The sequence below is a fragment of the Oncorhynchus kisutch genome, linkage group LG5 (genome assembly GCF_002021735.2).
Source record: "Oncorhynchus kisutch isolate 150728-3 linkage group LG5, Okis_V2, whole genome shotgun sequence".
In the NCBI taxonomy this organism is placed as follows: domain Eukaryota; kingdom Metazoa; phylum Chordata; class Actinopteri; order Salmoniformes; family Salmonidae; genus Oncorhynchus; species Oncorhynchus kisutch.
In genome coordinates, this window is record NC_034178.2 from 49,715,431 (window position 1) to 49,740,955 (window position 25,525).

Here is a 25,525-nt window from a genome sequence, read left to right on the forward strand (position 1 = left end):
AACACTTGTATTTATACTTCAGTATTCCATAGTAACATTTGACAAAAATATCTAAAATACACTGTTGCAGCAAATTTTGTGGAAATTAAAACTTTTGGCCACAACTGTACACGGCTGTGACTATAATCGAAGAGGATTCTCTTGGGCGATAATGTGGTCAGCATTAGATTGTATATAATTCTAGGTCAGGTGAACAAAATTACTTGAGTTCCTCCTGTATGTTGTTATGATTACGCAATGAGTTGTTAATCATGAGGCATACACCCCTGCCCGCCTTCTTATACCAGAGAGATGTTTGTTTCTGTCGGCATGATGCATGAATCAACCCGGTGACTGTACCGACTCCGACAACATATCCAGAGTGAGCCATGTTTCGGTGAAACAGAGAATGTTACAATCTCTGATGTCTCTCTGGAAGTCAACCCTTGCCCTAATTTCGTTCATCTTGTTGTCTAGAGACTGGACATTGACGAGTAATATGCTCGGAAGCGGTGGGTGGTGTGCACGCCTTCGAAGTCTGACCAGGAGGCCGCTGTCTACCTCTCCTATGGCGACGTTGTTTTGTGTCGGCCTCTGGGATTAGATCCAATATCCTGGGTGGTGGACCGAAAAAAGGATCTGCTTCGGGAAAGTCGTATTCCTGGTCGTAATGTTCTTCCTGGGTGTATGTAATAACACTTAACATATTCTGGGCTAACTATGTAAGAAATAATACATAACAGGAAATGATAAAAAAACATTAAGTGTTGTATGTAGGCATTGTGTGTAGATTGATGAGGAAAAACAAATGTTATACATTTTAGAATAAGGCTGTAACATAACTAAATGAGGAAAAAGTCTAGGGGTCTGAATACTTTCTGATTGCACTGGAAGAGGCACAAAGGCAATACTTTAACTGTAGGAGGGGCTGAGAGGAGACAAAGTCAGTGGCTTGAAGAAACATCTCTTTCTCTGTGATGGGAGACAATCCCTCTAATCTCGCTCCCATCTCCTCTTTGCCTCAGTTCCCACATGAAACCATGACGACGGGGCCGGGCCCCCCCCCCGATCAGGCTTTATGTAACGTGTGTGAGTCATAGACCACCTCCACAGACATACAGCTTAACCCGACAACAGACCAGGGCCTTGTTCAAAAAAGTATAATGGTAGGAGTGCTAATCTAGGACCCCCCACCCCACCTCTTATTCAATATGATTTAAAAGGGAAAACTGATCCTACTATGTGAGTACAGGTCCTGGACTAATACTAATATATCTGCTGCCCACTGGGGCCCACAACCTGACTGGCTGAGAGAGAAGAAAGGAGTGCTAGGCAGGCAGGAAGCCTCCATGACTCAGTCTTCTAGAGAAAAGGGGAGGAAACAGAGATACTGTACAGGAAGAAAAGAGGGAAGGACAGCAGTAAACTAACATTCATAGAAGAAGGTCAAGATAAGGACTTGTGCTTACTCATGAGGGTGTGTGTGCACTACCTGCATACTCCTGTCATACTCAGGACTTGTGCTTACTCATGAGGGTGTGTGTGCACTACCTGCATACTCCTGTCATACTCAGGACTTGTGCTTACTCATGAGGGTGTCTGTGCACTACCTGCATACTCCTGTCATACTCAGGACTTGTGCTTACTCATGAGGGTGTGTGTGCACTACCTGCATACTCCTGTCATACTCAGGACTTGTGCTTACTCATGAGGGTGTGTGTGCACTACCTGCATACTCCTGTCATACTCAGGACTTGTGCTTACTCATGAGGGTGTGTGTGCACTACCTGCATACTCCTGTCATACTCAGGACTTGTGCTTACTTATGAGGGTGTGTGTGCACTACCTGCATACTCCTGTCATACTCAGGACTTGCGCTTACTCATGAGGTGACACCCATCCAGATGAAATACCATGTAACCATATCTTGTAAAATACAACAAACCTACATTGATATGCCAGTTTTCTACTAAGCAACTGAAAACAAATTATTCAGAATACATGGCTACCCCAGTTGTGACTAGTAGTTCTGTTCTTTTCAGGCTAGAGACAGGGCAGCTATGTCTTCTCACCGCATATGAAGCAGGTGGTCTTCAGGACCTCTTCCTTCTTCTGTTTCTCACTCCTCAGGTCTGCAAAGGTGTCGATGATGACTCCGAAGATAAGGTTGAGGACGATGATGATGACCATGAAGAAGAAGAGCAAGTCGTAGATCACCCTGGCCGCAAACAGAGGCTCCTACAAAGAGAGAAAGGGGGATTGGAGGGAGAGGAGTGGTTATAACACATTATAAAGCATTATAAACTCCAGGTAACAACATATACAGTACTGTACCACACTATAGCTATTATTGTTGGTACTTTGAGTAGAAATTGACAAAGTGTGGGGTGCACAGACTAAACCAGAGATGACCAACAGATTTTTGGTCCAACCCACCACTAACAGCTCAACCTATAAACTTATTTAACCAATCAAATAAATGAAATCAATGTAAAGCAGTATTAGTTGATTTAGGTGTGTAAGTAGTAGACTGGACACACTGTGCCCCTTCAGGATGGAGTTGCCCACCTGTGGATTAAACACATATAACATTTAAAACAATAACACACAGCACATGTAACACAAAGAAATAACACACAGAACATATAACACACTGACAATAAGGTCAGAAAAAAGCCAAATGTTAGACAGTGAAAGTGGGGCCCAGTATCATACTGGGCTGACATATGATGACGTGACCTGGGTCAGAGAGATAGCGTGGCCTGTTTATTTGGGTACACAACTGAAAATGTTTTGCAATGAAAGGTGGAAATGACTGTCTCTTATTGGACAGGTCCGGGTAGTCCCTCCCTGTTCCTTCCATTTGGTGACTATATTGAACACGGCCCTGGTTTTTACATAAAGGCAGAACAGGGGTCATTGGTTATGAGCAGGGGCTTAGCCTAATCGGCCCTGAATCATGTGTGTTGATTTGAAACATAAGAACACAGGTGCAAGCGGCCAGATGTCACACAGTTACGACCACAAGAAACAGTTACGCAAACAGGCTGAAATGTCGGGCACCGTATACAGGCTCTTCTCTCGTCAAGCACCTCTTTTTAACCTTAACAAGCATTTTACAGCTTTGTGGGCAAAAAATATTGAAAATATTTAGCTCTCTGTCCTTGTACTCTTAGATTTAAGTGCTGCATTCGACACGGTTGACCATGATGTCCTTCTGGACAGACTGGAGAAGTGGTCTCACTTTGGTTTAGGACCTATTTAACTGGTCAAGAGTGTCATAAACTGAACAGTACCGGACCCAAAATCAAACCTTTGAGAAAATACATATCACGTGGCATTCCACAAATGTTTGATTGTGGGTCCGGAACTGTTCAGTTTATATACAGTATGCTACCCCTTGGGAGGGTTATCAGAACGCACAGCATTGATTTTCACTGCTACGAAGACGATATGCAACTTTACATTTTTGTGTCACCAGAGGATTTTAGCTCCACGGATAAATTATTAGACTGCATTAGTGATTTAAATACTTGGATGGCTCACAACTTCCTTCAGCTAAATCAAGACAAGACCAAAGTATTTATTGTTGGAGCCAAAGCAGAGAGAATCTAGCCGCACATTTTATTTCACAAGCAATGCAGCAGGTAAAAAACCTAGGTGTTATTTTAGATTATGAACTCAATTTTGAATGTGACCAAAATGGCTTTTTTTTTTTTACCACATTTGGAACATTGCCAAGGTGCGACCGTTTCTCTCTCAGGCTGATACAGAGAGATTCATCTATGTATTACAAGCAGGCTTGACTACTGTAATGCTCTCCTGTCTGGTCTACACAAGAAAGCCATTGGTCAACTGCAAAACATACAGAATGCTGCAGCACGGGTACTGACCAAGACCAGAGAGCACACATTACACCGGTTTTAAGGTCTCTGCATTGGCTGCCTGTGAGTTTTAGAATTCATTCTAAGATTATTCTATTGGTTTTTAAATCAAGCCACGATTGTGCACCCCAATACATGTCAGACATGCTTTTAAGTTATGTATCCAGTAGATCCCTCAGGTCCTCTGGCACTGATATTTTTTTATTAGTTTTTTCCATGTAAAACACATTGAGTTGCATTCCATGCCTGAAATGTGCTGTATAAATAAAGATAGTTTTAAAGTTATAATTTTTTTTAAGTAAAAAAAAAGAAAATATCTGCCATTCATATCAAATGTAGGCTACAGGTCAAATGACCTTCTTAGGAGGTACCCAGTTTGTGTACCGGTTCAAGACATGAGTAGACATTTCTCTATGAGGCTCTATGTCATCATCTGTGGTCTGACGGAGTTCGGAGGAAACCTACACTACATGACCAAAAGTATGTGGACACGTACTCGTCGAACATCTCATTCCAAAATCATGGACATTAATATGGAGTTGGTGCCGCCTTTGCTGCTATAACAGCCTCCACTCTTCTGGGAAAGATTTTCACTAAATGATGGAGCATTGGTGTGGAGACTTGCTTCCAGTGAGCCACAAGAGCTTTAATGAGGTCAAACAGTGATGATTGACGATTAGGCCTGGCTCGCAGTCGGCGTTCCAATTTATCTCAAAGGTGTTCGATGGAGTTGAGGTCAGTCAAGTTCTTCCACACTGATCTCTACAATCCATTTCTGTATGGACCTCGCTTTGTGCATGGGGGCATTGTTATTCTGAAACAAGAAAATGGCCTTCCTCAAACTGTTGCCACAAAGTTGGAAGCACAGAATCGTCTAAAATGTCATTGTATGCTGTAGCGTTAAGATTTATTTTAATTCTTTTATTTTTTGACCATTATTTAACTAGGCAAGTCAGTTAAGAACAAATTCTTATTTTCAATGACGGCCTAGGAACAGTGGGTTAACTGCCTTGTTCAGGGGCAGAACGACAGATTTTTACTTTGTCAGCTCTGGGATTCGATCTTGGAACCTTTCCAAGTCCAACGCTCTAACCACTAGGCTACCGGCCGCCCCTACACTCTAACCACTAGGCTACCTGCCGCCCCTACACTCTAACCACTAGGCTACCTGCCGCCCCTACACTCTAACCACTAGGCTACCGGCCGCCCCTACACTCTAACCACTAGGCTACCGGCCGCCCCTACACTCTAACCACTAGGCTACCTGCCGCCCCTACACTCTAACCACTAGGCTACCTGCCGCCCCTACACTCTAACCACTAGGCTACCTGCTGCCCCTACACTCTAACCACTAGGCTACCTGCCGCCCCTACACTCTAACCACTAGGCTACCTGCCGCCCCTACACTCTAACCACTAGGCTACCTGCCGCCCCTACACTCTAACCACTAGGCTACCGGCCGCCTCAATGGAACCAAGGGGCCTAGCCCGGACCATGAAAAACAGCCCCAGACTGTTTTTCCTCCTCCACCAAACTTTAGTTGGCACTTTGCATTCGAGCAGGTAGCTTTCTCCTGGAATCTGCTAAACCCAGATTCGCCCGTCGAACTGCCAGATGGTGAAGCGTGATTCATCACTCCAGAGAACACGTTTACACTGCTCCAGAGTCCAATTGCGACGAGCTTAACGCCACTCCAGCCAACGCTTGGCATTGGGCATGGTCATCTTAGTCTTGTGTGGTTCTGCTCAGCCATAGAAACCCGCATCCAATGAACAGTTATTGTGCTGACATTGCTTCCAGAGGCAGTTTGGAACTCGGTAGTGAGTGTTGCAACCGAGGACAGACACGCTTCATCACTCGGCACTCCCGTTCTGTGAGCTTGTGTGGCCTACCACTTAGCGGCTGAGCCGTTGTCACTCCTAGATCTTTACACTTCACAATAACAGCACTTACAGTTGACCGGGGCAGCTCTAGCAGGGCAAACATTTGATGAACTGACTTGTTGGAAAGGTGGGATCCTATGACGGTGCCACGTTGAAAGTCACTGAGCTCTTCAGTAAGGCCATTCTACTGCCAATGTTTGTCTATGAAGATTGCATGGCTGTGTGCTCGATTTTATACACCTGTCAGCAACAGGTGTAGTGGACAAATCCACTAATTTGAAGGGGTGTCCACATACTCTTATATATATAGTGTATTTCCAGACCGTACCAAGTTCCACACAGGGAGGAGGCCTAACAGCTGGAATGGTTCTGAGGAAAATATGTATTGCTATAAACAAAATCTCAACTCTACAGATGATACTGAACTCTATATTAGAACTGGGCCTGACTGGGTCTGGATCGGTATTCAGAAAATCTCAAAGTATGTGTTGGTCTCGGATCAGGTCCTTCTTCTTCATGATTTAAAAGGCTGAGCTGTTGCTAGATCAGCAGTCTTACGCTGAGACACTTTGTGAATAGGGGCTCTGTTCTCTCCAGAGTGTGCTGGGTGGGGGTCTGGTCTGTGTGCTTACCTCTTTGGAGGGCTTTCTCAGGACGTCTCCCACCCCCCCTCCACTCCTCAGGCCGTGGCTCAGCACAGTGACGATACACATGAGCAGAGAGTCACATGTACGCTCCTTGCCATCCTCCATGTCATCCAACAAGTCTGAGGGAGAGGGACAGGTAGGAGGGTTAAGCACACACACATTTTAAATAATTCATTTGAATCCACAAATCACATTACACAAAGGATACAAACGTTTCAAAGGTCTTGGTTACAATGACACTTAAGGAAACAAAACGCCACTTCTCCACACAGAGAGGCTGCCGATAAAGGCAGAAACTGAGCAGTACCTCACCGGTTGCTTTGCTTTAGTCTTAGACAGGCCTGCAATCTGAAGGCCACGTACAGTAAGCCTATGTACGTGGACAAGAATGCCAAATATCAGTGCCAACAACTTGCACATATATCCAAGGCTCTCCAAAACATGATACGAGGGGCTGGTATTTAAGAAACTTGTCAGTAAAGCCTGCTTCCTATAACAATCAAATGAGAAACCCACTTCCAAAATGAAAACCTCCCCCACAACGACAATATCTGGCAGATTCGGTACACAGGAAAACACATCAACTTCCTTTTACACAGGAGTGTTTACGGATGTGTGCTTTCCCACCTCACTGGCTATCAGGTGAATGAGGCGGTCATGTCTAGTATGTAAATGTGCAACAGTCCCTATTACATCTGACGCAGTGTGTAACATTCAAAACAGGTCATGGTTTGCCGGGCAGGTACCAGTCCTAGATGATATTTTGTTGGTAGAACCTGCAACCTAGCCTTAACAATAAAGGTGAGAATGTCCTTTCCAATGGCAGCATTGTGACACATGGAATGATAGACAGAATGGTCAGCATGTTTCCCCTGCAGCCTCAGGCCAGTCCAGTGCTGCTGTAGATTTGCCTGGATACCCATCCACATCGCTCCGGCCAACTGACGTGTCTTCTTCATGATGAGTCTGGATTTGCACCCCTCCCCTATGATTTCTAGAATGAACACATTCTGACCGTTCTGATTGGTCCCAGAAACCAATGGGTTGGGCCAGAGCCGGCCTACATGATGACGCTATCAACGTTGATTGGATCGTCTCTAACGAATCTAACCTATCGCTAATGAATTTGTTTTGTACAACGCCTTTCATTTTGAAGTCACACAAAGGACTTCTAGGATGGCAGTTTCAGACTGAATGTATGTAGCGAGAACAGCGGTATTAAATTCAAGGTGAGCATCGGGCAAGCCGTAGCTGCCTTTGTCTCATACCGAGGAGTGGTGTCCTCGATGCAGGATATTATGTTTCATCATGGGTTACAAGCCTCCATGACAACACAGGAGTCTGCCACAACTGCATCAGAGCCAATCATTGGTTTGGTTTGTCTCTCTCACACACACACACACACACGATAATGATCACATGCTGTAATCCGATAAAAGGCCTTTGAGAAATGATTTTGGTTGACAGAAACTTTTGCAGTAGGCCATATATTATTATATAGTTTGCTGGAGTATTGTACTGTACTGTACCATCCACTTGAAGCTCTGTGGTGCAGTTGTTCTCTCCACTCTCAGACCGACACATCCCATCAGACACCAGCTTATTGGGCATACTGACCCCGTTCTCTACAAGGGACATCAGGTTAGTTAGCAACATGTGCTAATGACAACCGGAAGAACAACACCTCCACATAACAATATTGTATTGTGTTCCCTGTACTATATATTATAGCAGGCCGGGGTGTGAGGGATGTTGGTTATTGTGTGACTGTAACTCAGTAAGCCGTGAAAAAATAATTTCCTCTTAAAAGATCATTAACATCTAGCCTGGCCCAAGTGCTGTTTTACCAACTCTGTTGGAGTTGAGGAATTAGCAAGATGGCAAAAACAGATCTGGGACCAGCCTAATAAACATCCCTGGTCTCCATAGAATTAACGGGGCGGCAGGGTAGCCTAGTGGTTAGAGCATTGGACTAGTAACTGAAAGGTTGCAAGTTCAAATCCCCGAGCTGACAAGGTACAAAAGGTACACAGCAGTAAAGCAGGAAGTAATATTTCTATGGTCTCCTACTCACCCAGAGTGGTGTTGGGGATGCGGTCCACCTCCAGGATGAAGTCATCCTTGAAGAAGATGTACCCCACGATGGAGAACAGGTAGACCAGGATGAGGGCCAGCACTGCTGTCAGCACGATGGAGCGACCGTTACGGGTCACACTCTTTATCACGTTCAGTAGAGTCTCCTCCCTGTACACCAGGTCAAAGAGCTGCACGAGAGACAACACAGAGTTATAGCTAGACCTAATGTAGAAACAGAATGGAAGACAGAAAATTATTTTCTTGTTTTTTCTGTTTGGAATGACTACTTTTTTCTGACCTTTGTAGAGGTATTTTTGTCTAGTTTGGAAATACAAGGTTTGTGTGTGTGTGGGGGGATTGATACATTTGTCCAAAAAGAGAATGTGTGTCTGTGTGTGTCTGCCTGTGTCTGTTTGTCTGCCTGTGTCTGTGTGTATGTTTGTGTGTGTCTGCCTGTGTCTGTGTGCCTCCGTCTGTCTGTGTGTGTGCCTCCGTCTGTCTGTGTGTGTGCCTCCGTCTGTCTGTGTGTGTGCCTCCGTCTGTCTGTGTGTGTGCCTCCGTCTGTCTGTGTGTGTGCCTCCGTCTGTCTGTGTGTGTGCCTCCGTCTGTCTGTGTGTGTGCCTCCGTCTGTCTGTGTGTGTGCCGCCGTATGTCTGTGTGCCGCCGTATGTCTGTGTGCCGCCTTCTGTCTGTGTCTGTCTGTCTTAAATATGCCCTGTTTGTGCTCGGAGGAACACCAAAGGCTTTTGAACCAGAGTTTGGCCATTGAGGTTTCTACCAACATTAGCTTATACTGCTAGACAGCTTCCTATTAAGTATGACTGTGTGTTCACCAGCAGCAATATATATTAACATACAGAATATATATGTAATTATACCAGTAGGCTGTAGAAGAAGACATGGACGAAGACCCCCAGGCTACAGATGATGAGGTACATGAGGTGGTAGAGGAACTCAACGTCCAGGATCATGGCCTTGTAGCCCCGTGTGAACGTCCCTTTGTTCCCCACAAAACTCATCAAGAAGATGATCTTATTACAGACCTGCAGGGACAGAAGACATTCATATTTATTAGCATTATTATTTGATCTAACCTTTATTTAACCAGGAAGTTCCATTGAGGTAAGAAGACCTCTTTCACAAGGGAGACCTGACCAATAATGGATTGTGAGGTAATGCTTAACTTAAAGTATCCAGCCATAATGCTGTATAACTTGTTAAAGACAGAAAAACGCTAATTCGTGCTTATAACAAGGCCTATAATATGTTGTCTTTCTATGCATAAAATGTGAATATTTCATAGGACATGCACTACATGACATTCCATGATGACAATCAGACACAACGTGATCCTACAGGACATGCACTACATGACATTCCATGATGACAATCAGACACAACGTGATCCTACAGGACATGCACTACATGACATTCCATGATGACAATCAGACACAACGTGATCCTACAGGACATGCACTACATGACAGTCCATGATGACAATCAGACACAACGTGATCCTACAGGACATGCACTACATGACAGTCCATGATGACAATCAGACACAACGTGATCCTACAGGACATGCACTACATGACATTCCATGATGACAATCAGACACAACGTGATCCTACAGGACATGCACTACATGACAGTCCATGATGACAATCAGACACAACGTGATCCTACAGGACAGGCATTTCATGGACTAGCAGTGGATTGTTCTTGGCAGTATATTAGGAGTTGTAGTAGTTCTGGGGTTCAGTAGATGGATGTGGGATCGCTATCTATCCCCCAGCCACAGGGAGGGAGGGGAGACCGAAGGAGGAGAGGAATGCAGAAGGGGCCAGTTGAGGACATAGGGGGAACGGGCAGCGGGCCGTGTATAAGGGGCAGTTCCAGGGAATTTTGGGCAGCTGCAAGGGTGGTGTCAGCCTCCAGCGTCTAGTGACGCATTTCACAGCCGACCGACCACACACTAAGGCCGTGCCAGGCCAGCCAGGGAGTCAGGCCAGGGGGTTACGCCATAGGCAGAACGGGCACTGGAGTGGGTATGGGCTGGGGCGTGAGGGAGGTCTACATGGGGACAGGGTGTGTGGGTAGTGGGTACGTACAGGGGTGGGCATGTGCAGATGAATGTGATGTGAGGAGGGCATGAGGAGAGGGGGGCTACTGAGAGCAAGCAAGGATTGACATTGGAGAACATGGAAATTAAGATTTAGTGTCGGACAACAATATAGTCAAACACACACGTTTCCCAAAGAAGACGTACGTTAAAGGCTCCAAGCAAGAAGAGGGTGGGCTCCAGGCCCACAGAGAAGATGAGGCGGAGGATGGTGGCAATGATGAGGGTGCGAACCCCAAGGTGCTGGGGCATGGCCACCACGATAGCCAACGATGCCAACATACCCAACCAGAGCAGGGCAGACAGCTGGGGCTCCAGGGTACCTAGGGAGGATACACACAATGTCAGCCTACACACCCCACCATGTCAGCCTACACACCCCACCATGTCAGCCTACACACCCCAACATGTCAGCCTGCAGAGCCTACACACCCCTCATTGTCAGCCTACACACCCCACCATGTCAGCCTACATACCCCTCCATGTCAGCCTACACACCCCTCCATGTCAGCCTGCACAGCCTACACACCCCACCATGTCAGCCTACACACCCCACCATGTCAGCCTACACACCCCACCATGTCAGCCTACACACCCCACCATGTCAGCCTACACACCCCACCATGTCAGCCTACACACCCCACCATGTCAGCCTACACACCCCATCATGTCTGCCTACACTCCCCACCATGTCAGCCTACACACCCTACCATGTCAGCCTACACTCCCCACCATGGCAGCCTACACACCCTACCATGTCAGCCTACACACCCTACCATGTCAGCCTACATACCCCACCATGTCAGCCTGTACACCCCACCATGTCAGCCTACACACTCCTCCATGTCAGCCTACACACCCCTCCATGTCAGCCTACACACCCCTCCATGTCAGCCTGCACAGCCTACACACCCCACCATGTCAGCCTACACACACCCCCAATTCAGCCTACACACCCACCATGTCAGCCTACACACCCCACCATGTCAGCCTACACTCCCCACCATGTCAACCTACACACCCCACCATGTCAGCCTAAACACCCCACCATGTCAGCCTACACACTCCTCCATGTCAGCCTACACACCCCTCCATGTCAGCCTGCACAGCCTACACACCCCACCATGTCAGCCTACACACCCCACCATGTCAGCCTACACACACCCCCAATTCAGCCTACACACCCACCATGTCAGCCTACACACCCCACCATGTCAGCCTACACTCCCCACCATGTCAACCTACACACCCCACCGTGTCAGCCTACACACACCACCATGTCAGCCTACACACCCCTCCATATCAGCCTACACACCCCTCCATATCAGCCTACACACCCCTCCATGTCAGCCTACACACCCCTCCATGTCAGCCTGCACACCCCTCCATGTCAGCCTGCACAGCCTACACACCCCACCATGTCAACCTACACACCCTACCATGTCAACCTACACTCCCCACCATGTCAGCCTACACACCCTACCATGTCAGCCTACACACCCCACCATGTCAGCCTACACTCCCCACCATGTCAGCCTGCACACCCTACCATGTCAGCCTACACACCCCACCATGTCAGTCTACACACCCCACCATGTCAGCCTACACTCCCCACCAGGTCAACCTACACACCCCTCCATATCAGCCTACACACCCCTCCATGTCAGCCTACACACCCCTCCATGTCAGCCTACACACCCCTCCATGTCAGCCTGCACACCCCTCCATGTCAGCCTACACACCCCACCATGTCAGTCTACACACCCCACCGTGTCAGCCTACACACCCCACCGTGTCAGCCTGCACAGCCTACACACCCTACCATGTCAGCCTACACACCCTACCATGTCAGCCTGCACAGCCTATACACCCCACCATGTCAGCCTACACAGCCTATACTCCCCACCATGTCAGCCAACACACCCTACCATGTCAGCCTGACAGCTTACACACCCCACCATGTCAACCTACACACCCCACCATGTCAGCCTACACACCCCTCCATGTCAGCCTGCACAGCCTACACACCCCACCATGTCAGCCTACACTCCCCTCCATGTCAGCCTACACACCCCTCCATGTCAGCCTACACACCCCACCATGTCAGTCTACACACCCCACCGTGTCAGCCTACACACCCCACCGTGTCAGCCTGCACAGCCTACACACTCTACCATGTCAGCCTGCACAGCCTATACACCCCACCATGTCAGCCTACACAGCCTATACTCCCCACCATGTCAGCCTACACAGCCTACACTCCCCACCATGTCAGCCTACACACCCTACCATGTCAGCCTGACAGCCTACATACCCCACCGTGTCAGCCTGCACAGCCTACACACCCTACCATGTCAGCCTGCACAGCCTATACACCCCGCCTACACAGCCTATACTCCCCACCATGTCAGCCTACACAGCCTACACTCCCCACCATGTCAGCCAACACACCCTACCATGTCAGCCTGCACAGCCTACACACCCCACCATGTCAACCTACACACCCTACCATGTCAACCTACACTCCCCACCATGTCAGCCTACACACCCTACCATGTCAGCCTACACACCCCACCATGTCAGCCTACACTCCCCACCATGTCAGCCTGCACACCCTACCATGTCAGCCTACACACCCCACCATGTCAGCCTACACTCCCCACCATGTCAGCCAACACACCCTACCATGTCAGCCTACACAGCCTACACTCCCCACCATGTCAGCCTACACACCCTACCATGTCAGCCTGACAGCCTACACACCCCACCATGTCAGCCTACACACCCCACCATGTCAGCCTACACACCCCTCCATGTCAGCCTGCACAGCCTACACACCCCACCATGTCAGCCTACACTCCCCTCCATGTCAGCCTACACACCCCTCCATGTCAGCCTACACACCCCTAAATGTCAGCCTGCACACCCCTCCATGTCAGCCTGCACACCCCTCCATGTCAGCCTGCACACCCCACCGTGTCAGCCTACACACCCCACCGTGTCAGCCTGCACACCCCACCGTGTCAGCCTGCACAGCCTACACACCCTAACATGTCAGCCTACACACCCTACCATGTCAGCCTGCACAGCCTACACACCCCACCATGTCAGCCTACACACCCTACCATGTCAGCCTGACAGCCTACACACCCCACCATTTCAGCCTACACTCCCCACCATGTCAGCCTACACACCCCACCATGTCAGCCTGCACACCCCACCATGTCAGCCTGCACACCCCACCATGTCAGCCTACACTCCCCACCATGTCAACCTACACACCCTACCATGTCAACCTACACTCCCCACCATGTCAGCCTACACACCCTACCATGTCAGCCTACACACCCCACCATGTCAGCCTACACTCCCCACCATGTCAGCCTGCACACCCTACCATGTCAGCCTGCACAGCCTACACACCCCACCATGTCAACCTACACTCCCCACCATGTCAACCTACACACCCCACGTCAGCCTGCACAGCCTACACACCCCACCATGTCAGCCTACACACCCCACCATGTCAGCCTGCACACCCCACCATGTCAGCCTACACACCCCTCCATGTCATCCTACACACCCCACCATGTCAGCCTACACACCCCTCCATGTCAGCCTACACACCCCTCCATGTCAGCCTACACACCCTATCATGTCAGCCTACACACCCTATCATGTCAGCCTACACACCCCACCATGTCAGCCTACACACCCCACCATGTCAGCCTACACACCCCACCATGTCAGCCTACACAGCCCACCAAGGCCAAGCAACCCCACCATGTCAGCCTGCACACCCCACCATGTCAGCCTGCACACCCCACCATGTCAGCCTGCACACCCCACCATGTCAGCCTACACACCCTACCATGTCAGCCTACACACCCCACCATGTCAGCCTACACACCCCACCATGTTAGCCTACACACCCCAACATGTCAGCCTACACACCCCACCATGTCAGCCTACACACCCCACCATGTCAGCCTACACAGCCCACCATGTCAGCCTACACACCCCACCATGTCAGCCTACACACCCTACCATGTCAGCCTACACACCCCACCATGTCGGCCTACACACCCCACCATGTCAGCCTACACACCCACCATGTCAGCCTACACACCCTACCATGTCAGCCTACACACCCCACCATGTCAGCCTACACACCTCACCATGTCAGCCTACACACCCCACCATGTCAGCCTACACACCCCACCATGTCAGCCTACACACCCCACCATGTCAGCCTACACACCCCACCATGTCAGCCTACACACCCCACCATGTCAGCCTACACACCCCACCATGTCAGCCTACACACCCCACTTCCACATAAGAATAATGCAATAAATGACAGATCTTGCTTCTGTAACCGTCCCCAGTCACTAAACCAGGGGCTTACTGCAGGCAGGCATGTGCTGAGGGGGGGGGGGGGGCAGGAAGAAATGGGAGGCGGGGGGGTAGAACTAGGGAAGAAACAAAGAGAGAGAAAGTGAGAGAGAGAGGACAGTAATCCCCCCTTATTTCTGGTCCCTGTAGAGGTCACATGACAGGTGACACTTACATAACTACTGCCATCTTTAAAAATACTCTGCTGAAAGATTCATGAGGAATGGCCTGGCTGTCTGGGGTCTGCATGCACTGCTGGAGGTGTGTGTGTGTTGGGGGGCGGAGGGGGAAATACAGGCATGATGGGAACGTTTGTGTGTGCATGTACTGAATGTGTGATAAGAGCTTAATGTATAGTGTCTGCAGGCGAATGTACTGTATGTGTTGTGTCAGGCTAGGTGTGTGGGGTCCTGAGTGACATAAGCTCCTACTTGTCAACAGGCAGGCAGCGGCACACACTGATCTAGTTTGAGCACTCTTATCTCATTTCTATCCCTCATTCCAGAGCGGGCAGGGGGGTGGGGGGGGTGGAGGCCCTGAGTAATAAAGCAATAAACAGAATTGCTGAACCAGGCCAAAGGTATGTGGGGCCTCACGTGATCATCTCACCCCCCCTTCACACAGCTCTAATGTCCTGTTGGGCGGGAAACACACACACACTGGGCTGAACTGTACAGTGCTATATTACTGGTGTAGTCTACAGAAGAGGCCTCATCCACAGCCATGCTGCTCCACTCAGTTACAGTAGTTAGTGTGACTGTGTATAATAGCATTCATGTACATTGAAATGGGGTTGATGAGGATTACTTTTCCACATGATAACATCTCTAGTTTTTGAGAGAGAGCGAGAGAGAGAGAGAGAGAGAAAGAAAGAAAACCAGAGACAGAGGAGATATTTTTAGCCTATGATCCTGATCCCAGTCAGGTGACCTGAGATCAGATGTCAATAGGTCAGAGGAAGAAGTGAAAGACAGAGCTCACTGGGTCAGGGGGAGTTTGGGAAGGGAAGGCCAAGCAAAGGATTTTGTTTCACTTCCCAGAGCCCAAAATGTCTCAAAGGGAATATTTGACCTTCTAAACCACAGAGATGGGTATGCCCGGTTCCTATACTTACTGCTGCACTGTTTGGAAATATCTACACTTGTGAAGAGGTAATGAAGTTAGCATATGGCAAAATTGTATATGTATAGCGTCAATCCCTCACATTGAAATACTCATTGCTAATAATATTATTGTCCTGTGTTTACACAGATACAATTTCCCCCCATATGAAATTATACAATACATTTAACTTGAGTGTGAGTACCATTTGTGTTGCATAATTAAGGAAATACTGTGTTACCTAAATAAGCCTCTATAAACAGAACTGTGTAGAACACAGTGTAATATAAACACATCAGTCCATCGTCAATTATTTTAACAAAATGCTCCAGTTATTGTGCACTCATAATGTTCCATAATGCAAAAGTAGAGGAACACCTATAAAACGCACAAAAGAGAGAAAAATATTGCAGCCATCCAGTTGCACTGAGATACATGTAGAAGTCTTTGTGATACAGTGCAACTGGGCCGAATCACATCACAGAGACTTGAGCCGTCCTCTGTTCTTCCTGTTTTCAGCCCTCAGTGTTGTGTGTGCGACTCACGCAACCATCCTCTGACCCGATGTTCTACACCAGCACTTCAAAGGGATATACAAACATGCTTGATGGCTCTGAAGGGAACAGAGCCGGGCCGGAGCGCCCACATAAACAGACCATGGCATCAACACACATGAAAGAATCCAGAATGGAAACAGCGAAAACCTGAAATCTCTTAAAACTCCTTCATATACAGTCTGAGCATTGATATGACGTCCCTAGTGACCAGGTACATGTAGACAACGGTTTTCTTAAACCAACACTACCTGCATAGACAGAATGAATGAATAGCACAATCAGATTGAAAAGGACATAGCTACAGCTTGAACCCAAGTTCTAACTTTCAAAATGAATGAAATACCCTGATGTCCGGGGTTAGTTTTGACTGTGGCTTGACAATCAAGGGGTCAAAGCTTTGGGAAGGGTTAAAGGTGAAAGCTTGAAGGTTGCTGGCACGTGACTGACCTTCACGCAACCCTTCCAGGGGATAGAAGAAGGCCACCATCAGGTTCATGAGGACGGCCAGGTTGAAGGAGATGTTACTCCAGAATGACATGTTTCTGGAACACCAGTACAACACAGGCTGGGCTAGATAGAGAGAGATAGAGAGAGAGAGAGAGAGAGAGAGAAGGGGTAGGGAGAGGGGGGAGAGAGAGACAGAGAGAGAGAGAGAGAGAGAGAGAGAGAGAGAGAGAGAGAGAGAGAGAGAGAGAGAGAGAAAAAGAGAAGGGGTAGGGAGAGGTGGGAGAGAGAGAGGCAGGGGAGGGGTAGGGAGAGGGGGGAGAGAGAGGGGGGAGGGAGGGAGGGAAGGGGTAGCGAGAGGGGGAGAGAGAGAGAGGGAAGGAAGGGGTAGGGAGAGGGGGGAGAGAGAGAGGGAAGGAAGGGGTAGGGAGAGGGGGGAGAGAGGGGGGAAGGGGTAGCGAGAGGGGGAGAGAGAGAGAGAGAGAGAGAGAGAGAGAGAGAGAGAGAGAGGGAAGGGAGGGAAGGGGTAGGGAGAGGGGAGAGAGAGGGAAGGGGTAGGGAGAGGAGAGAGAGAGAAGGGGTAGGGAGAGGAGAGAGAGAGAGAGAGAGAGAGAGAGAGAGAGAGAGAGAGAGAGAGAGGAGAGAGAGAGAGAGAGAGAGAGAGAGAGAGAGAAGGGGTAGGGAGAGGAGAGACAGAGGAGAGAGAGAGAGAGAGAAGGGGTAGGGAGAGGAGAGAGAGAGAGAAGGGGTAGGGAGAGGAGAGAGAGAGAGAAGGGGTAGGGAGTGGAGAGAGAGAGAGAGAGGAGAGAGAGAGAGAGAGAGAGAGAGAGAGAGAGAGAGAGAGGAGAGAGAGAGAGAGAGAGAGAGAAGGGGTAGGGAGAGGAGAGACAGAGGAGAGAGAGAGAGAGAGAGAGAAGGGGTAGGGAGAGGAGAGAGAGAGAGAAGGGGTAGGGAGAGGAGAGAGAGAGAGAAGGGGTAGGGAGTGGAGAGAGAGAGAGAGAGGAGAGAGAGAGAGAGAGAGAGAGAGAGGAGAGAGAGAGAGAGAGAGAGAGAGAGAGAGAGGGAGAGAGAGAGGAGAGAGAGAGAGAGAGAGAGAGAGAGAGAGAGAGAGAGAGAGAGAGAGAGAGAGAGAGAGAGAGAGAAGGGGTAGGGAGAGGAGAGAGAGAGAGAGAGAGAGAGAGAGAGAACAAACATTTTAAAAGAGAATGGGAAATAAACTTGACATTACACATTTTACCAATAACAGCAAATCTATTGGACATTTCCTTATTTGGTATGATACTTTACAGCAGGCTCAATATATCCTGCAGTACTCATAGCTGGAGGGCAGTGGTGTGTGAAGCTGTGTGATACAGAGTATCAGTACCTCGTACTGAAAGTGTGCAATAACAGAAAGGCTCGGTATTAAAGCACATAACTTTATTCTATTATAAAAATGTTTCAATGGACGAATATTACACTTTTAACAGGTAACATTTATAGAATTGAGTGAAGAAAAAGTAGTCTATGTGTTTTTATTAGAAGTTTAAGCTGGGAGGAAAGAACCACAAAGGCAGCGGGAGTTGAATGTCTCTGCTGTTCATGTTGGTTAAGGACTAGACACCCATGAGGAAAGCAACCTTTAGACATCTCACTGTAACCTTTCCTCTATTGAAGCTGGCTGTCTTCTCCCCTCCCCACAGCTGACAGCCAATCTGGCATGCTGGCACTGTTTATATATGCTATTCTGTGTCGCTTTTTAGATTGGTTTAATTGGAAAATAGAAAATAGACAAGGGACTTTTCTCTTTATCTCTGTCTGACAGTGACAGAGAAGTGTGTGGGCATGTGTCTCTGTGGATGCACAATGGGTGTGTGCGTGTGTGTGTAGTGTGTGTGTGAGTGTGTGTGTGCGACTGTAAATGTCTGGTCTCTGTGCGCTGTGCTCTCAGTTGTGATTCATACGGTTTCACGGCTCAGATGTAGTGGAAAGCCCCTACAGCCCACTGACAGACTGACAATGGAAAGAAGAGGTGTAATCGCGAAACACTAACCTCTGCCAAAACACACAGAGTTAGGATGATACTGGCTCTATTAACACTAGCCCTGCGACAGCAACATTAAAACCCTTTCTCAGCTCCTCTGGGTCACGTCATTAGATCACTAGGAAGTGTTGACACACAGCTTTTATATTTGTTATTTACACTGCATCAAGTTAATGCAGTAACATTTTAGAGGAAGTAGATGAATATCAATTTGTAAAACCCTCCTGAGAGGTCATTTTGAAGAGCTACTGTAGCTACCTCGTAGTTTCTTCTGCCAGTTCATCTCATTGAAGAGGTTCTCAGCGCTGAGGAAGAAGTCGTTGATCTTGCTGCCCTGCTCGTCCCTCTCTGTGGTGTAATACACCCGCAGTTTGGACTCACAGGTCAGGAACTCACAGATGTTGGGCACAGGAAACACTATCTCCTCCATGGTGCGGTCATGACGCACGATCTGAGAGGAGGACACACACAGGAACACACTCACTTTCAGCTCCATAGGTATAGAGTGTACCAGCCACTTAGGCCCAGGTTGGGGAGCACGAGTGTGCCTGGACAGTGTAATTTAGCCCCAGGCTTGGAGCATTCCATTATGCCTCAGATTTAGAAGAACTGAAATCGCTCTATGGCAGTGTTTAGGCTTTTATAATAACATTTATAAATGTTATAAAACATTTAGGTTTTTATAATAACACATACATATAACAACACACATCGATCTATCTACAGTTGAAGTCTGAAGTTTACATACACTTAGGTTGGAGTCATTAAAACTCATTTTTCAACCACTACACAAATTTCTTGTTAACAAACTATAGTTTTGGTAAGTCGGTTAGTACATCTACTTTGTGCATGACACAAGTCATTTTTGTTTACAGACAGATTATTTCACTTATAATTCACTGTATCACAATTCCAGTGGATCAGAAGTTCACATACACTAAGTTGACTGTGCCTTTAAAACTTCTTAAGACTAGGGGGCATCATTTTCACGTCCGGATGAAAGGTGTGCCCAAAGTAAACTGCCTGCTACTCAGGCCCAGAAGCTAGGATATGCATATTATTAGTAGATTTGGATAGAAAACACTCTGAAGTTTCTAAAACTGTTTGAATGATGTATTAGAACTTATTTGTCAGGCGAAACCCCGAGGACAAACTATCCAGGAAACATTTTTTTGAGGTCACTCTCTTTTCAATGGGAATCTAGAATTCTATCGCAGTTGCTTGCAGTTCCTATCGCTTCCACTAGATGTCAACAGTATTTAGAAATTGGTTGATGTTTTTCCTTTGGGAAATGAAGAAGTAGCCCTGTTCAGAACGAGGGTCGAGTGAAGTGTACTTTTGTGGTTGGGGTGCGTGACCTGAAAGCTCACTCCACTTTGTTTTCCTCCGGTATTGAACACAGTTTATTCCGTCTTAAATTTGATAGATTATTTACGTTTAAAAATACCTAAAGTTGTATTAGGAAAGTTATTTGAAATGTTTGGATCAAGTTTACAGGTAACTAATTAGATAATGTGTAGTCATGTTGCGCGAGTTGGAACCGGTGTATTTTCTGAATCATACGCGCCAAATAAATCAACATTTTGGATATATAACGACAGAATTTATCGAACAAAAGGACCATTTGTGATGTTTAATGGACATATTGGAGTGCCAACAGAAGAGGATCTTCAAAGGTAAGGCATGCATTATATGTTTTTTCTGACTTTTGTGTTGTGCCTGGCGGGTTGAATTATGATTTTCATGTGTATGTTTGATGGGGTGCTGTCCTCAGATAATAACATGATTTGCTTTGGCCGTAAAGCCTTTTTTAAATCTGACACTGTGGCTGGATTAACAAGAAGTTCATCTTTTAAACCCATGTATAACACTTGTATGATATATGAATTATTATGAGTATTTCTGTTTTTGAATTTGGCGCGCTGCTATTTCACTGGGTGTTGTCAAATCAATCCCGTTAACGAGATTGGTGAGCGAAAGGATCACTAAGAAGTTAAACTTCTTGGAAAATTCCAGAAAATTATGTCATGGCTTTGAAGCTTCTGACAGGCTAATTGAGATCATGAGTCAGTTGGAGGTGTACCTGTGGATGTATTTCTGTGCCTACCTTCAAACTCAGTGCCTCTATGCTTGACATCATCGGAAAATCAAATTGTCATAAAAAAATATTGTAGACATCCACAAGTCTGGTTCATCCTTTAGAGCAATTTCCAAACGCCTGAATGTACCACGTTCATCTGTACAAACAACAGTATGCAAGTATAAACACCGTGGGACAACGCAGCCGTCATACTGCTCTGGAAGGAGACGCGTTCTGTCTCCTAGAGATTAATGTACTTTGGTGTGAAAAGTGCAAATCAATTCCAGCACAATCGCAAACGACCTTGTGAAGATGCTGGAGGAAACGGGTGCAAAATTATTTACATCCACAGTAAAATGAGTCCTATCTTAACATAACCTGAAAGACCGCTCAGCAAGGAAGAATCCACTGCTCCAAAACCACCATAAAAAGCCGGACTACGGTTTGCAACTGCACATGGGGACAAAGATCATACTTTTTGGAGAAATGTTATCTGGTCTGATGAAACGAAAATATAACTTTTTGCACATGGGGACTTAAAAATATTACAATGTGATTTTCTGGATTTTTGTTTTAGATTCCATCTCTCACAGTTGAAGTGTACCTATGATAAAAATTACAGACCTCTACATGCTTTGTAAGTAGGAAAACCTGCAAAATCGACAGTGTATCAAATACTTGTTCTCCCCACTGTACATACTGTACATACACACATTTTTGATGCACAAAACAATTTAGGCAACAGAGATCTTGATCCAGAGGGGATTGAATGTCTCTGCTGTAACCAAAAAGCTTGATCTTGACATCTATTCTCTTAGCTAACAAGTTAGCAAACCAAATGCATAGCTTGAGCCCTGAGAAGGATATAATTTATGACACATCTTGAGGCTGGTATCGGAAACGGTAAGGAAAATCATACTGATGGTATTTTGAAATACCCCGGTATACAGTATATTTCCCAAGACTAATGTGCACCCCTTTTGATCCCCAGGACCAGGATTGGGAAACACTGCTCTACTGCAAACGGACACATTTGTGTCACTGACAATTAAAGATATCCAGTTAGTAAACTGTGTGAGTGTATGTGTGTGATGTCACTGACCTCTATCTGAGCAGTGTGTTTGGCGTAGAACTCCAGAGCCTCGTCTCCCTCTCCGTTGGTCCCGCCTGGCTTCAGCATCACCTGCAGCTCCTTGTTGTGGCGCGCCAACTACAGGTTTCAAAAGTCAAATAAGGGGTGAAAAATAGCTCGTGAGGAGTATGGCAGGTAAGACAGGAGACTGCATCTGACTCTGCTGAGAGTACTTGCATACCTCAAATGGTTGTATCCAATGGTTGGTTATCCAAAAAAACATGTGTATCTAAATGTGTCATTGGGGTCAACTAGGCCCTGAAAACTACCTGGTGGGCCAAGATGTAGATGTTGTGGCCTACGTTCCTGGGGGATGCAGCATCATGCTCCTCTTCCTCCCCACTATCGTCCTCCTCTTCAGGATCCTCAAACTCCACCTCTCCCTGCAGGTAGGCCTTCTTGATCACCTCCACCTGAGGATCACACCACCCACAGAACCATTACCTGCTTTATACCTGACCAGAAACACTGACTTTCTCAGGAGGATAGAACTACACTACACAAAAATATCAATGCAACTTGTAAGATTTTACTGTGTTACAGTTACAGTTCATAGAAGGAAATCCGTGAATTTAAATATATTCATTAGGCTCTAATCCATGGATTTCACATGACTGGGAATACAGATATGCATCTGTTGGTCACAGATACCTTAAAAAAAACATAGGGGCGTGGATCAGAAAACCAGTCAGTATCTGGTGTGACCTCCATTTGCCTCATGCAGCGTGACATCTCCTTTTGCATAGAGTTGATCAGACTTTTGATTGTGGCCTGTGGAATGTTGTCCCAATCCACTTCAATGGCTATTCGAAATTGCTGGATATTGGTGATATTGTCATACAGGTCGATCCAGAGCATCCCAAACATGCTCAATGGGTGACATGTCTGGTGAGTATGCAGGCCATGGAAGAACTGGGACATTTTCATCTTCCAGGAATTGTGTACAGATCATTGCAACATGGGGCCGTGCATTATCACGCTGAAATGGATGAATGGCAAAACAATGGGCCCTTGGGATCCAGACACGGTATCTCTGTGCATTGCCATCGATAAAATGCAATTGTGTTTGTTGTCCGTAGCTTTTGCCTGCCAATACCATAACCCCACCGCCCTTATTGGGCGCTCTGTACACACCGTTGTCATCAGCAAACCAACAACACCATACACGCTGTCTACCATCTGCCTGGTAGAGTTGAAACTGGGATTCAACTGTGAAGAGCACACATCTCCAACATCCCAGTGGCCATCGAAGGTGAGCAATTGCCCACTGAAGTGGGTAACGACGCCAAACTGCAGTCAGGTCAAGTCCATGGTGAGGACGACGAGCACACAGATGAGACGGTTTCTGACAGTTTGTTCAGAACTTCCTCGGTTGTGTAAACCCAGTTTAATCTGCTGTCCGGGTGGCTGGTCTCAGACGATCCCGGAGGTGAAGAAGCCGGATGTCCTGGGCTGGCGGGGTTACACGTGGTCTGCGGTTGTGAGGACGGTTGGACGTACCGTCAAAATCTCTAAAATGACAGAGGTGGCTTAAATTATCTGGCAACATCTCTGGTGGGCATTCCTGCAGTCAGCATTCCATTTGCACGCTCCCTCAAAACTTGACATCTGTGGCATTGTGTTTTGTGACAAAACTGCACATTGTAAAGTGACCTTTAATTGTCCCCACCACAAAGTGAACCTGTGTAATGCCACAGGGTTCAATTCTCGGGCCGACTCTTTTCTCTGTGTATATCAATGATGTTGCTCTTGCTGCGGGCGATTCCCTGATCCACCTCTACGCAGACGACACCATTCTATATACTTTCGGCCCGTCTTTGGACACTGTGCTATCTAACCTCCAAACAAGCTTCAATGCCATACAACACTCCTTCCGTGGCCTCCAACTGCTCTTAAACGCTAGTAAAACCAAATGCATGCTTTTCAACCGGTCGCTGCCTGCACCCGCATGCCCGACTAGCATCACCACCCTGGATGGTTCCGACCTAGAATATGTGGACGTCTATAAGTACCTAGGTGTCTGGCTAGACTGCAAACTCTCCTTCCAGACTCATATCAAACATCTCCAATCGAAAATCAAATCAAGAGTCGGCTTTCTATTCCGCAACAAAGCCTCCTTCACTCACGCCGCCAAGCTTACCCTAGTAAAACTGACTATCCTACCGATCCTCGACTTCGGCGATGTCATCTACAAAATGGCTTCCAACACTCTACTCAGCAAACTGGATGCAGTCTATCACAGTGCCATCCGTTTTGTCACTAAAGCACCATGTACCACCCACCACTGCGACTTGTATGCTCTAGTCGGCTGGCCCTCGCTACATATTCGTCGCCAGACCCACTGGCTCCAGGTCATCTACAAGTCCATGCTAGGTAAAGCTCCGCCTTATCTCAGCTCACTGGTCACGATGGCAACACCCATCCGTAGCACGCGCTCCAGCAGGTGTATCTCACTGATCATCCCTAAAGCCAACACCTCATTTGGCCGCCTTTCGTTCCAGTACTCTGCTGCCTGTGACTGGAACGAATTGCAAAAATCGCTGAAGTTGGAGACTTTTATCTCCCTCACCAACTTCAAACATCAGCTATCTGAGCAGCTAACCGATCGCTGCAGCTGTACATAGTCTATTGGTAAATAGCCCACCCTTTTCACCTACCTCATCCCCATACTGTTTTTATTTATTTACTTTTCTGCTCTTTTGCACACCAATATCTCTACCTGTACATGACCATCTGATCATTCATCACTCCAGTGTTAATCTGCAAAATTGTAATTATTTGCCTACCTCCTCATGCCTTTTGCACACATTGTATATAGACTCCCCCTTTGTTTTCTACTGTGTTATTGACTTATTGTTTACTCCATGTGTAACTCTTTGTTGTCTGCTCACACTGCTATGCTTTATCTTGGCCAGGTCGCAGTTGCAAATGAGAACTTGTTCTCAACTAGCCTACCTGGTTAAATAAAGGTGAAATAAAAATAAATAAATAAAAAAGTAATGGTCATGCTGTTTAATCTTGATATGCCACACGTCAGGTGGATGGATAATCTTGGAAAAGGAGAAATGCTCACTAAGAGGGATGTAAACAAATTTGTGTGTTTGGAAAATGTATGGGATTTTATATTATTATTTTACCCCCCTTTTCTCTCCAATTTCTATCTTGTCTCATCGCTGCAACTCCCCAATGGGCTCAGGAGGCA

At 47.1% G+C, this 25,525-nt stretch overlaps 1 protein-coding gene across 3 annotated transcripts in view; it reads right to left on the reverse strand.

The window, feature by feature from the left end:
- The window catches only part of LOC109891193 (inositol 1,4,5-trisphosphate receptor type 1), a 177,180-nt gene that overhangs the window by 16,739 nt on the left and 134,916 nt on the right, over nt 1-25,525 (reverse strand). For all 3 annotated transcript variants that reach the window (XM_031825256.1, XM_031825258.1, XM_031825257.1), the window contains 10 exons: nt 22,593-22,736; nt 22,294-22,401; nt 19,370-19,562; nt 17,092-17,214; nt 10,739-10,914; nt 9,348-9,512; nt 8,468-8,657; nt 7,923-8,018; nt 6,379-6,512; nt 2,052-2,217 (listed from right to left, as the gene is read on the reverse strand). In XM_031825256.1, coding sequence (XP_031681116.1) covers nt 2,052-2,217; nt 6,379-6,512; nt 7,923-8,018; nt 8,468-8,657; nt 9,348-9,512; nt 10,739-10,914; nt 17,092-17,214; nt 19,370-19,562; nt 22,294-22,401; nt 22,593-22,736 — 1,495 coding nt within the window. The remainder of the gene's footprint in view (nt 1-2,051; nt 2,218-6,378; nt 6,513-7,922; nt 8,019-8,467; nt 8,658-9,347; nt 9,513-10,738; nt 10,915-17,091; nt 17,215-19,369; nt 19,563-22,293; nt 22,402-22,592; nt 22,737-25,525) is intronic.